Consider the following 15,947-nt stretch of genomic DNA (forward strand, 5'->3'; position numbering starts at 1 on the left):
TTACCCAGCCGCCGACCAGCCTTACGTTTAAGGAAGAAGTTGAAGACATGTATCTATTACCTACCTTTCTCAGTACTTTATCCGTCAGTTTCAAGTGAAGAATACGAGGAAGGATATTATACAGTTTTTTTTAGCTAACTTCGTCAAAAAAAAAATTTAAAAATGAGGGAATAACTGTAGAAGATGAAACACTTGTAGATTTATCTATTTTTAAATTTAATTTTTTCTTATCCAATCAGCTCACTTCAATTCCTTCTTATGATGGTATAAAGATGATTCCTCTTATTTTCTGATATGTAGCCTTTGAATTCAATAAATCGATAAATCGTAGGATTTAAATTCAAATTTTTGTTTGTGATTTTTCTTGGGAGGGAATACATACATAGGTATATTTCAGAATTTTTGTTCATCTTTGTCAATCAAAAAAAAAAAAAAAAAAAAGAGCTTCAAGCTAGCTGAAACTTTTTTTTTAAAATCAAAGACATTTGAAAATGTTCACAAAATTAAATTTATTCTTTTAACCGAGAAGAAGTCTGCTCGATCATCTATCTTTCGAGAATGCCTCGAAGTATTATTGTCAAGATCGAGAAACATAACCTAATGATGAAATTTAATTGAAATCTCTCAAATATTTTTTGCGAAATCAATAGGTACAGATGCTAATTAATCAATCGCAAAATTACCTCAAAAATTTAACCACACCTTAGCAAAGCCATTCATAATTTTCTTTTCCCTTCGATCCAAATTCAGAATCATAGCTCAAGACATAAAAGAAAAATTAATAAATTCCAGCGAACAAAAAAAATTCCTAATAATTTTAATAACTGAAACTTATATTGTAACAAATCCATTCGGTCACGACAAAGTTTTGTTCAAACTATTATTAATAAAGGACCGATTATTCATCCGTTTATAAATAATAGCTACCGACTAATTTTGAAAGTATCCACCTAAAACCCCTTTAAATGGGTCATCACAACGTAAAGGGGCTACTGAAACTGAAAATAGTTACCGCGCTTTAATGTTCACGCGTTTCCAGTAAAATAACGCTTAACGTTCGAATTTATGGGAAAAATTATGGTAGTTATGGAATATTAGAAAATAGTTTTTATTATAGGACAACCTAACTAAGCGGCTTCGCTCGAATGTAAATTGTAGCAGATGGTCCGAACGTACCCAGCTATCTTCATTTATGATCACGATGATAATCATTATTATTTTCATTAATCATTACCCCCAAAATGTTTGGAAAAAATTTTCGAAAAAATTGCAACTTATACTTATACTTTTATGTTAAACGCAGAACTCTTAAAATCGTTTTAATATCTCAAGTTTCAGGTTTTTTTTTTCATTGAGGAAATAGTTAGAGTTATCTACTTTCATTGAAAGCATTCAGAAAATAACCTTCGTAGGAAAAGGTCAGAAAAAAAGAATATCTAGTCAAGATGAATAAAGCATAATAAATCCAAGCATGCACCTCACTGTCAGTCCAAGAAAATCATATTTCAAATTTTCAATATCTCGATGCACTAATTCGTAATTAATTATGTTGAAACGTGTTTAATCAAATTAAAGTAGCTAAATAATTGCGTTACCGATGGAATCTTGGACATGTTCGTAATGTTCAAAAATTTTCGGATATAAAATATAAAATACTTAATTGAAATCCAGCATTTCGTAAGAAATCGTGAACCTAATGGTAATACTTGATACAAATTAATTTAAATAAGTAAGTCGTAGGTACGCTTTGATTGTGGACAAGTAGTGTCTGAGCATGATATTTAAAAAATGAAAACTTATTCACTTTTATGGGAAACTAAAGAAACACGCAAACAGCGAATGCTCAATAGTCAATAGGTACGCTGAAATGAAAGATATTTATTTCTTTTTCAGCAAGTGGTTATTAAATTGATTAAATACATAGGTACCTAATTACGCGCACTACGGCATTAATTCTGTGAAAGACTTATACAAAATTGGTGAAACAATTTGTAGGAAGTGATAAGACACAAAATGAATCTGATTGGACGAATGAAACGCGCAATTTTGATTGGTTCATGATTTTGGCTGCCGAGCAGCTCATCGTCAAGGAGTAATTTTATCAGTAGGTACATGAAAATTCAAAAACAAATGAACAAATATGATACCTACCTAAACATGCACCTAGTACCTACTAGCAACTTTATGTACACATTCATGTTGGAGCATACACATACACTAATAGTATCTAAGAGTTTCATGCCAACTAGATTTCTAAACGAGCTTCTTACACGTCATATTGCATGCCAATGCTTGATATACTAAGGGCACATCATCAGGCACCGAAAGGTACACGTCCACACTACCCTTTCGATCCTTTTTTATTCGACAATTTCAACTTTTCAAAGTTTTCTCTCCTTTCTTTAAAAGTCGCTTCCTGTCTTATCGGCGAAAAACTTTCACCTGAGCTTTTTCAATATTTTAAATTGTCTTCTTCCTCTTTCCTGCCTCGCACTTTTTTAATTGCTTGTAACTTACAAACCCACGAGCTCTAAAGAAATTTAATGTTTTACTTTCAACTATTCCAACTCTGTGAAGTGCCTTAACGTCCATTCAAAACAAAGAAACATCGTCCCCCCCCACCCATCTATATGTAGTAAAAGGTATTAGGTAACTAGGTACACCCATGATACAAGGTATCACGAGCTTTCTACTTGTAAAGTAAGAAATGGTGAAGAGTGAAGAATGCATTCGCAATCATATATTGGGAGTACCTACTTACGAGAAGTGTAGGGAGCGCAGGGAGTTTCAGAATAAGAAAAATTAAATCAACCGAGGGCAATTTAGAAAGTTGTTTTAGATCGCTTTCAAATGCCTCTCAAAAAATATCTAGACCTACGGTTATGGTTTTATCTCCTCTTTCTGATATCAGAATTGGAAGTCGAAATGTGATTGAAGTCAAAATGAAACCAAAAACGAATTTTCCAAGTTTGTTCTCAATTTATGCAATTTTCAGGCTACTTTGGGAAACCCACACTTCAGTAGAACGCACAATTTTCTGATTTCGGCGAGTTTAAATTTTTTTCCGAGCTACACTTTAAATCTACACAAACCAGTAAAACTGAACAAAATCATTGATTTACAGGTTCCCCAGTTATTTTTTTGAAAAAAATCAGCATTCAAGTGTACTTAGACCTAGATAACTAACTACTTATATTTTTAACTAAAAACTTGTAAATTATTCGTGTGTACTATATTAGGCCCGTGTCTTTGGCACTTGGAAAATTTTTTGATATGTAGTGTCTGTTAAATTCGTTCGAACCTGCGCGTTGATACATGCCAAATCATGTCTCAGGTCCGAGTTTTAAAGCTGTGAAAAAGAAGAAATTAATAGAAGATGAAGTTTCTACAGGTTGAAATTCAAATTAGGGTGATATGGGGATTTTAGCATCCAAGGGGTTGGAATAAATTACACAAAATGAGGATATAAATGATAAAAGAGTATAGGTACTACTATTCTTAGTTATCTAGGAAGGTTAGCTGGAAACTATACGGTAAAGGTTATTAAAATTTTCGGTCATGTGGCATACTTCAAGGGTTAAAGTATGTAAAATGAAATCGACGTATCAAAAAATAAATGACTATAAATAATTTCCACAAAAAGTTATTGAAAAGGGTCAGCGAAAAACGAATAATTTTCAAGTCTCAACCTTTCGATGCAAAAAATTCGATGATCCTATAATTAAACGCGTTACATTTTTATTCTGAATAAATAAATAGAATAACATTCAGCCTAAATTAAACACCAAAGAAAGAATGAAAAAGAAACCTCGTATTTATAACCAAAATTCTTTTCAAAATGCCTTTCACTCGGACAAACCTATTGTTACACGATAGAATTTTCAAAAAGGTCGACACCTTTGCGTAAAGTTGAAAATATTTCTTCTAACATTTTGTCTCACATTCCTACTCGTATATATAATCACTAACGTACAGCATCGCTCGTTGTATTTCTTGGTATCATTTTTAGTTATTTTTAGAGTCCAATCTAACAAATGATAGAGCAAAAGTTTTTGGAAAAATATTAACGACGAATACACAAACAAATAAACGATTCGAAGACTATATCTATGTAGAATTGTACAAGATACTATGGGTAGGTTATAGAGGTATACAGATACAGATACACAGCAGATAGGCGCGAAATACAACTCCAAATATAGGAAATACTATACGCAGTCAACTTTTTTTGAACTAGGGTAGTGAGAACGATGCGATGGAACGATGGTAACACATTCTCAAAGGGATTTGGAAAATGTTCGCTATTAACGAGGGAACTGATTGATGGTATGCGTGACCGCAGACAACAAACTCCCAAATCAACTTTACCCAATGCTTGCAGCTTTGTACGAGTAACTACTGGCTTTTTCGCTTTCATTCACTCTTTACGTCTTTCCCAACCAAATTGTCTTAAATACAATTTTCCTGACGTTGTCCGATTTAATGCATCCTAGCGAGAAACTGTCTGGAAACGTGGAAGCTTTCGAATTAACCGCAATTTTCACGAATAAAGAATCAACTTCTTTGAACTTAAGCTCCAGGGAAATTATTTTGAATTAAATGGAACGCAATACCAAAATAAAAATTTAATACGATAAAGTCGCGTGTGATATGTACCAACGAGTCAACAGTGTAAAAGAACGCCTTTTTCTCCCTTTATTTCATAGTAGGTACATACATATAAAAACTCGTCTCGGAAGCGTGTCCGCTGTCCAGCCTTTGATAACACAAAAAATAACACTTATAAAATAATTCCTTCTATTCGACTGTGTTGTCTGTGTACTTTGTAGTCTGTATGTACTGCCATGTTAAACCTTAGGTATACACGGTTACTCATCGCATAAGAGAGTTCAAAAAGTATTCGTCTCATTGCTGGCTATTTCCATTCAATTACAATTTTTTTTTTACAAAATTCACTTTCAATATTTTACAGCATCACATTTTGGAAAGGTTCGTAATTTTTTTTTTCAAAATTACGTAGGTATCTCCTCGTATACCTATATGTACCTCTTGAAATGATCAGATACTTGTGTACTCCGGTGCAATTCGTTTTCATGATGAAATAGGAAATACTTATTATGAGAAAAGAAAAATACAACGAGCGAATAAAATTTAGTTCAACCTGATCATCGTCGAGGTAGAGAGAAAATTGGGGTTACTTGACCTATTCATTTCAAATATGGCGTAGTAAAAAATTTCGACATGAAGGAGCCTCCTAAGTACAAAACGTGGTGTCAATAAACTCATTTTTTTGACCATTTGAGTAGGTTCCATCGCTCCAAAAGTGCTGAAAATCGGTATACCTAAAGATTAGGAATACATAGAAAATTTCAACAAAAATTCCTTTTTTGTAATCTTATACCTCACCGGTGACGTAAAAATCATTTTCAAAATTTCAAAATCGACTTTAGGGGTTAAAAAGGTGAAAAAATAAATAGATAAAATTGAAAATCAAATAATGTTGAAGGAATTTGTATTGATAAAATCTCCGTAAACATGCCATCTTGATTCAATACTGTTCCAGTTAATAGCCACTTAATGCAAATCAGCCTACTTCGAAAATTTCTCAACAAAGCCGATTTATGTAAAAAATGTAAATAAGCAAAGTTCATACCTAGGTTTATAAACCTAGTTTATTTCTGTTGAAAGCATATAATAGATCTGTACACCTAAACAAGAAAACACATACGAAACGATTCACGGTGAGAGAAAAAAAAACAATTCTATTTTCAAAAAAACTACGCTGAACGCTGACGTGCTTATCTTTATAAACGTTTGAATGTTTTATACTGGTGTAAGTGTATGCAAACAGAAGGAGGGTTAGAAATTGAGTACGCATTTTAATTTGCACAAACGATACAGTAACTCGCATTTTAAAGCAGGTTACATTCTATTTTCAATTATTTTAAAGCATTTTTACGCTGTTTTGCGAAATTGAAACTGAACTGAAAGATAGCGCAGAAAATCATCTTTGAAACTTCATTTGCTGTTTATGCTTTTTTGTAGGTAATGAATAATAAACAGGTATTCATGCATATGATCTCTCAGCGTTATACCTATCCTATCCCACTCGTACTCGAATATTCTCAACGTAGGAAAAGGAAAGTAGGGTATTAATCGTGCACCAGAATATTGGTACAACTTTACCTACCTACAACGTAAATTTGAAAACATTTTTAACACTTATTATAATTTTATTGTTATACATTTTATAGCGAAATAAAAGCAAAAAAACATTTAAACCTATCTCGTTGCAAAAAAAAAAAAAAAAAAAAAAAACTAAAGAGAAAAAAGCGTACGGTTATTTCGCTTTTCTTTTATATCGATGCACTGAAAATTCTATTTATAATCATTTCATTCTAATTTACCTACACCTACATGTTATTTTTCTGTTCATTTTTCGAACCCAGACTGCTACCGCATCATTGGTCGTGCAAGTTGCATTTTACAATACTATTTTTATCATTTTGTTTTGTTTTTTTTTTTCATTTTATTTTATTTTACCTGGTTATTGTACCGCGTTGCCCGATGATACATTTCGAGAACATTTTTCAATTCTGACATTTATGGAGACTAATAACGACCTCTTAAAACATTCCATTACAATATGAAAATGTATACCGAGAGTATAACTATACATAGTTACCATACATACAATATATTTAAAATGAAATGACGTTGCAAATAAATAAATAAATTTCAAAACCGAGACAGAAAAAAAAATCTGCTTATAGTAGGTATACCTACGTATATTCGTCGATAATTCGAAAAGAATGTTTTTTTTTCTAATTTTCACTCGACATACGCCACGTTAAAGGAGAATAATTTTTCTTCCATACCGATGAAATATTTTTCAACTCATTGTTTGTAGTAAATTTTTGCGTTTTGTAAACAAATGAAAATGTTTTTTCGATAGTACCTACTTCTCAGTCGCGATATGATCATTTTCATAATCTATCATCCATCTTACCACAATACTTTTTCCTTCTTTTATATCGTAATGTTTTTTCGTCAGATCCCCGCGGAATTCCACATTATATTTTCTCTAGCGAATGATGTTTGTATCATTTCCGGTCTATTGCAATTCAATTTTATTTTTCTTCTGTAACGGCTAATGTAATTTCAGAAGTGGAAAATTTCAATGAAAGACTATTTCCGTCTACTTCTGTGATTTTTAATTTATGCCCTTCGCCGCGTGAAATTGAAAAACCCCGAGGACAGCTAATCCACCTCGAATTAAACTTGATTAAGAGTTCTGATTTTCAAACGATTCGCCCTATTCAAAATCTAACGCCAGTCATCGGTAGATTCATACGTTGAAAAAATATTCCTCGTTCGACCTTTGCGTTAAGGTCTACGTGAATTCGGTATAAAATTGAAACAAAATTGGATAAAATTAACGACTATTCAAAAAATATTATTTCCATCCTTTAGCGTTGGGTACTTAAATCATTTTCGTTGCTGCGAAAAAAATAAACGCGTTAGTAAGATTTCGTGACGACTATAGAGAAATACAAATGTGCTCGTGCTGATAAGAAAATGTCTAGGTATCTTTTCCCCTTCAAGCGTTTTATAATTCAAAGGTGAATGTTCGAAGGTAGGTGTTACGTGGGTTACAGGCTCTCAACGATCATAGATTTACCTACGATGAATTTTTAATGCGTATCCAATTATCCATCTCTAATTACATATACCTACCTACTCATAATATTTTAAACAAATTAATGAAGTTTTTAACAGGACATTTTATACATTATAGAAATCATTGGGTAAATAAAAAACAATTTTTTTTTCTCATAAAAATACATTATCAACAGCAGAATATCATTTTCTAACAGGTAATTGACCTACTCAATTTATTCATCTATCGATTTATCTAATGATGAAAAATTTCACGTTATAAAAATTTTAAAACTCTAAAAAAATGCAAAAAATGAGTTTTCGACTAAGTACTAGGTACAAAATTATCACCGCTATTTTTATTAATCCAATCAACGATGCATCAACATTGGGTATAGAAATGAACAGCTAAAGTTATATGTACCTATCTGCATCTATTAGAGTAGATATGGAGTATCCCGTAGTGAAATGTCAATCGAAGCGAGCAACACATCAAGCACAAGTTGACGAATTTACCTCGCGGTATTCTATCGAAATTACTTGTACTTCAATCACAGTTTCAAGACCACCGTCCATCGGTCTACTACACCACAGTGAATTTTAAATTCACGGTAGACGACTTTCATGCCGGTTAAATTAGCTGATATAGATAGCCACTCTCATTAATGCGACGTGAAAAAATTAAAATGCCAAAAATTTTCAGTAGTGAAGGTGTAATCGCGCGAGAAACGTTTGTAAATCAACTGACAGAAAAGATGTGGTGGAAAAATGAATAGGGACATGCGACAACAAAACAGGTCGATGGAAAACAACCGACGATAAGAGAAACTGGGGCCTGTTTATTGGCAATGCGGATTTAGATTGCGCCATTGTTCAATTTAATGCAAACTATTGTAAAGCTTCTATCAAAAATAAACTAACGTTCCTCTGACCTTTAGTAGCACCCTTGAGTATGTATACATACTAAGTACACCCTCCATACCGTATCGTAGGCTTCGTTAATTCTATTTTCTAGCTTCAAAATCATATACCTATAATGAAATCAGTTTTGTTCTGTTTTTACGCAAATTTTCATTCCACTCATACCACTTTAACGACGAAGGGCGATTTTAGGTAATTATAATCTTTAATAAGTTACGTAAGGTGTTCTACGCTCGGAGTTGAACCAAAAGTTGTATTCGATTTTTTTTAGGATTGGGGGAGAGGGGGTAGACTTCGGTGTTTTTTTTTCTTCAAAAAAACGAGGAAAATATATTTAGCAGAACTTGTCTAAAGCCGGCCGCTAGTTACCAAGTTTTATGGAAAAAAGAATCAGATACTCAAATGTAATGACAAACTCTGAAACTGAAGGGGAAATAACCAACCATTCAAAAAAAGAATGGGAACCGGTAGTGTAAGTATGTTTTAAATGATCCTCTTACTATAAGATTAAAATTAAAAAGGAACACACACACATACATATGTACATAAATGTAATGTACCTATATGTATACGAAAAATGCAAACATCTATTTTTGCCCATATGTATTAATAGGCTATTTGAAAAAAATCTCCACAAAATACGAATTGCTTTTCATCAGATTACGAAGACTGCCGACGTTTAAGAATACTTAATACCTACTCTAAGTGGATTGGTTCGCGTAACCGAATCAAAGTACTTACATGGAGAAATTCGTGTTAATGAAACTGCATAACTCGCATATTTGAGGCGCAACACACACACACTGGTGAAGTGCTCGTTACACAAGACGAAATTTATTCAGTTAAACCATAAGAGGAGGTATTCTGACTGATGATTTGAAAATAATTCTTACCTCGATCGGCGTGTAGTAGGATCTTTCATCACCATTACTTCTGTTACTTCGCCAAATTTACTAAAATATTCTTTTAATGACTCTGAAACAGAAAATACGATAACTAATTACTAAACGGGAACAAATTGAAGCGCAGAAAAAATAGAATAATCTATAACATAACATAACATAACACTGGGTAAGATTTTTTTAAACAGTTGAAACCGATTTTAAGACGAACTGGGGTGAGATGGGAAATCGAAATCTCTAAAAGTACCTATACGTATACCTATATCGAAAAAAACTACAATACCTAGGATACATAAGTATTACACATATACCATACCTATAGGTATACTTAATCTTAAAACCACGCGTTGTTGCCTGACTACGAAGTTTACTCGAAGTAGAAGGGTTGTAGAATAGAATACCATTTCCCAGTACACTGTATGCATGTCATCTGTATTCTCAAGTGGCATTAGCTTCAGCTTGGAATCTCGAATACATCATTTTTCACCTTTATGCAATGGAATTCTTTTCACGGACACTGCAAGTTTTGCGATTTGTGTTTTATTTGCTATAGCTATAGGTAGTAAGTCTGGGTACCTCATCGTATATGGTCAGAAAACAATACATTAATTGCATGCGTTATATTGTATGTACATACAATATTTTTAGGGTAAGCACGTTTTAATAATGAAATACCTATTTAATCCACCTGCCAAAGTTCGGATTTTCACAAAAAATAATAATAACACTAGGCAACGGCATATTTGTGTTCGGGTTGAAAATGGGCTTAATCGATAGTTTAGACCCTAAAACAAAAAACAGAGTGGGGTTTTTCAATTTGAGTTGTTTTTGTAGTCAGGAGAGATGATCAAAGTTGCAAAAATGGCCGTTTTTGCCCTATTTCACGAGTTTGTGGAGACATCAGTATTATGTTTCAAAAAAAACCAAGGTCATATTCGGATTCTACGCACTTTTTTAAGTAAACAATTTCACCGGATTTTTGATTTTCGAAGTTTCAAGCGCATACAGAAGATTTTCGTTTGTAACATATTTTAAAACTCGGAGCGAGAGCCTCGCCCGCGCGAACACGGTTCCGAGCCACGATTACGTGGTGGAGTAACGCTAGCGTCGCGCGCTCCGAGTTTTAAAATATGTTACAAACAAAAATCTTCCGTATGCGCTTGAAACTTCGAAAATCAAAAATCCGGTGAAATTGTTTACTTGAAAAAGTGCGTAGAATCCGAATATGACCTTGTTTTTTTTTTAAACATAATACTGATGTCTCCACAAACTTGTGAAATAGGGCAAAAACGGCCATTTTTGCAACTTTGATCATCTCTCCTGACTACAAAAACAACTCAAATTGAAAAACCCCACTCTGTTTTTTGTTTTAGGGTCTAAACTATCGATTAAGCCCATTTTCAACCCGAACACAGAAAAAAGGTCAAAAATTGTTGCCTAGTGTAATAGATACTTAAATAAAAACTGAAATAAAAAATACATTTCAGTTCAATGCAACAATGCGAAAAAAAATTCCAAGAAAATTCAAAAATTAAAACACACATATTGCTCATATGTATTAGATTTGAACGGGTAAGTAAAAAGCGCTTCAATATTATTCATTTTAGCTTACCTTCTAAATTTTATTTTTTATAAAAGGCAAGTTCGTCAAGAAATAGTCGATTTTCCAAATAATAATAATAAAAAAAAAGATCTGCGAATAAATTCATTTTCATACAAGGATATAGCCTCATTTTCGAATAGACTGAAATTTCGTCAATTCCGACAAAAAGTTTTACTTACAGATCATTCGAATTTTTTTATTTTTTTAATTTTTTTGTTTTTGTCACACTCCTTTCAATCGACGAAAAAGAAATTTAACTAAACAATAAATTTGTAGGTACATGTACATACAATAATGTAAGAAAAGCGCATTTCAAAGTTTTTCAGAAAAATGAAGATGGCCTAAAAATTAGATATGAATACTTTATTTCAATTATTCGGTATACTCGACAGGACCTCGAAGCGCGAATTCTAATCAATTGCAATGGACGAGTAACACATGATTAGGAACCACATCCGAAATCAAGATACATTTTCTACAAAGTATATAATTTTTGTGGAACCAACGCATGAACAAATTTCAGTATTGATTCTGCAGGTAGGTACTTAATGTTTTCGGCACTCCAGACAGTCGAGACCCGGAGTGAATTGCATTTTGTTTACAACTTTTATAACATTGGACGATTTTCCCATTTTACTCCGACTTAGAGGACAAGTTTTCCACTGAACACACAATTATTGAAACATGCTTTAAGAAATTTTCAACAGTTTTTTTTATGCTTAAAATAATTCAACATTCGTCGTCTCGGCATTAAAAAAAAAGAAAAAAAGGTAAACTACGTAAGTAACTTATCCAAAGAAATTAAACCGGCAGTAAAATTAGGTAGGTACCTACTGAAAAAACGTGTGAAATTAATCGAGAAAATGACTTCGTATCGTGTTTCCTTCAAAACATTAACCACGAAATGTTTCCATCGAAGAAAATTATTACTTAGTTGACGAACGGGCAATCGTCTTCTGTCAGGTAAGTAGGTAGGTCTAAGTATACAGCATTTTGATCTATTTTTACGCCACGATTTCCGCTTCAGGTGGATAGAAACAGGAAAAAGAGAAACAAAAAACAAAGGAATAATACTCACTCACCCACCTACCTACCTACCTACCTACCTACCTACCTACCTACTTCAGTTACTATAACGGAAAAGGAAAACCCTTCGCAGATTAATCAATTTTATACATTATACAGATCTAGATTACCAAAAAAATCTTTCATTCGAAAAAAGAAAAACAACCATAAATTTCGACATTAAGAAACTAAATAATTTTGTCTAATGAACACAAATCACGCATGCAATAGGTACAATGTATAGCCTACATAATATTCAAAACATTTATACCGCAGTGTAGCAAAACGTATCAAAATTCAAAAATGGCGTTCTAACCATAATCACTTTTTACAAGGTGTAATAATTGTCTCTTCATCCACGCCAGTGATACTTATTCCTTTTACAATCTCGAATCTGCGATGAAAGATGACATTATACCTATTGATATAGGTATGCATCATTTGAGCATCCAGAAAATAGGTACCTACTTAATTATATTCCACAAAAACCTTGGCAAACACGAATAAGATACTTATGCTATGTGTCTTCTGAAAAAGAAATGAATTAATACGCCTACATTGTCACAGGTATCTACATAAATGTAAGACTCTTTGCTGAACAAAAATTTTTTCACCACTACCACTATATGAAAAAAACTACTAGAATCTAGGTCTAAAGTATATCAATAGTTGGATAATTCTAAATTGGAGCAAAATCGTATTGTGAAATGGGGGTAGAGTGTCGCCTTTTGTTGCTCAAATCAACTAAATGTTCAGAATTTCAAATTCCCATTTTTTTAATAAAAAAAAGTCATTTATGAAAGTTTGACATAATTCTAGCAGTTCATCATCTCTTTCCCAAATTTCTTTTATATAAAGTTTCTAATAATCTGACACGATGCAACAGCACCACGCAGATCAACGTTTTATAGGATGGCCAATCGGCGAAAGAATACATCTACAAGGTACGAGTAACATTAAAAATGAATACCTTATGGTGAAAGATTTCACAATAAGTACTACGAAAAAATGCTTCTTCCTTTTCTATGCATAATAACTCATAAAAATGACCAATTTTATCAACATCAAAACAGCAGATTTTCGGCGAATTGACTTTCAAATAAAAGCAATACGAAAATGAACACACTCTACACGCTATTAAAGTCAAATAGTATGACTACGATAGCAATAATTCATGCAAACTGCACCTTTATACCAACAAATATCCTTAACACGTCATTTACAGCACAACGATTTCTTTCTTTCTTTTTTTTTTAAAATATGCACTCAGACAATATAGCTTGGAGCTACTAACTTCACGAAAAAGTTGATAAACGGTTTATGTGAAGATGTTTATTTCTTATGTAATATGGTTCAAGTTAAATGAGCTAATTGCTCTCTGTCGTGAAAAACATTTTTAATTAATATTTACAACATCGAATAAGCCGACATATTGTGATTACAAACATATAATTCAAATTTGGCTAAAAACCAAATAAGAAACATATGTAACAAGGTTGTTAATATTTTCCCCAACTTATCTTCTATAACCCGACATTTGAAGCATTTAAAAGGTCGTAAAAATTAGTAATAATCACATTCTGATTCACAATTGAAATTTTTAAAAGCCACGTGAAATGTTTTCGGAAAAATGTCCGTAATCAACTTCAACACAGCAGTCAAGACTACGAGTAAGACGTTGGTAAAGTACGGGAGGATGAAAATTTTCAAGTTCAGCACACACTGCGAACGTATGACCTGAAATGCTTATATGTATTATGCAAATGACCAAATCACACGTCAAAATTTGAGATCCAGCTGTTCATCCGGAATCGCGACAAACCCCCGAATTTTCATCTTTCGATACACAACTTGAAATTATCCTTCAAAACAAACACAGGCTTAGGTACACTCATTAAACCCAAGTGACATTAGGTTTGCATACAGAAGATTCCAAAAGGAAGAAACGCGCGTTTATTGGAACGAGGACGTTTATATGTATAGGTACGCGCAAGACGCAATTTGAATTTCAAAATTCAAAGAAAATTGCACGATGAAATTTTTAAAGAGGTAACTTTTTGTATGGACGGAAAATTTCAAGAAGTCACGAAACAAAATTGGACTCATGGAGATAAGAATATTTATGATAAATTACATCGTTTTCGTCCTTCTCGTCTAGAAATGTCGCATTACTATTATTTATTCAAAAGTTTGAACAAATTGAAATAATTAAATTGTTTATGTATGTACTTTTCACGCTGAATGATAAATTATACCGTGGGATTGAAATTTATTGATCTTGCAGACAAACGATGCGAAGAATTAGATCGGCGCTTGTGAATTTCGTCCAGCGAGAAGGTTATTGATGGGATACGAAATGGTTGTAGTTTTTTGTTATGTGATGAATGTAGGATAGGTAAGCACTTATGTAGTTCATGGCATTGAAAAAAATTCAAAAATGACACATCTTATTGGTGAACTCGATTAAGTATTCAAATTTTAAAACTCATTCAGGTGAATTGGTTATTGGTTAAATTGAGAAAAAAGATTTTGTGGGTTTCTATTAAAGCTTATTTCAGTAACGCCATTATACGTCCAAAGACTTAAAATGAAACCAAAGAACTTGATTTTCTTTTTTACCCCAATGTGATAAGCTTCGTTCGAACATTTTTCATGTCAAGGAAAAAATCAAAGCACATCAATCCGCAATCATTTCACTTTTAACGGATACCAAATGGGATTAAAACAAGAACGCGGAAATGTCAGAATAGGTGCCGCTTTGAGTTCAGGACACGAAATAAATATCTAATATGTAGTACCTAAAGTAAGTATCTCTTTACATTTTGAGAAAGAAAAAAAAAAAAAAAGAGTCATCGTTTCGATGCTTTTTATTTTTAGACTTCATCTTCATCAACGAGCTTTGTAAACGTTATGAAGCAGAAATTCTCTTTGCTATTAACAAAGGTAGTATAGCCTCGAAAAGTTTATTTTAATTATAACGGTAGAAAGGCGTGCGGTCAAAATTATACCAAAAGGGTTAACGACTTATTTTAATATTTCGGTTTGGATTTTCGATTACTCGAAAAAAAATATAGGTACACAAAACCGATGATATTTTCAAGCCATTTGCATACCTGTTATGGAGATACTTAAAGTATACGTGTAATACGAACTTTACTCTCAATTTACATATATCTCATCCACCCTTATAATACTATTATACGACGACACGTGACTGTTCATAAGAAAATTGCGTAAAAGCGGTTAACTGTGTAAATGGATTATGAGACATTAGCTTTAATGTAAACCAGCTAGTATATTCGAATTCCTTCAGAATTTTAATAACAATTTTACGCTGGTTTCTTTTCCTCCGTTTGCTTACGAATTTGAATTTTTATCGAACTTCATGGATGATCGAGTTTTTTTCTACTTTTTATCACGCTTCAGCTAATAATCGAAATCAGCCAACTTTCCCAATTTTTTTTTCTTTCGCCTACATCTTGCTTTCTTGCAGCGCTTTTCTTTAAACACAATTTTAATTCAACGCCGAATGTTAAATTGCACAGAATGAAACATTTAGGACGCTTGTGTAATATCACAGTTACGAAGCTGCTATGGTAAGGTGTACCCATATATTTTACAAAACGACGCGATTAATTGTAAAGTATTCGATATCTATGGCATAATGGGCTTAGAATTTTCTCAATTTTGACCGAGCTTGAAATAATGAAAGCAAAATTACTCAGATAAGAAGGTTTAAGTATACCTAGTATTATGGCCTTGGTTCAAAAAACATTATGGGAAATAATCTTCAACAA

General features: G+C 32.7%; 1 protein-coding gene across 2 annotated transcripts in view; it reads right to left on the reverse strand.

The window, feature by feature from the left end:
* Positions 1 to 15,947, reverse strand: part of Rbp6 (RNA-binding protein 6) — a 324,961-nt gene that overhangs the window by 164,322 nt on the left and 144,692 nt on the right. For both annotated transcript variants that reach the window (XM_065344750.1, XM_065344752.1), the window contains exon 3: positions 9,474 to 9,555. In XM_065344750.1, the coding sequence (XP_065200822.1) occupies positions 9,474 to 9,555 (82 nt within the window). The remainder of the gene's footprint in view (positions 1 to 9,473; positions 9,556 to 15,947) is intronic.

This window comes from Planococcus citri, chromosome 1 (assembly GCF_950023065.1).
Source record: "Planococcus citri chromosome 1, ihPlaCitr1.1, whole genome shotgun sequence".
Taxonomy (NCBI): domain Eukaryota; kingdom Metazoa; phylum Arthropoda; class Insecta; order Hemiptera; family Pseudococcidae; genus Planococcus; species Planococcus citri.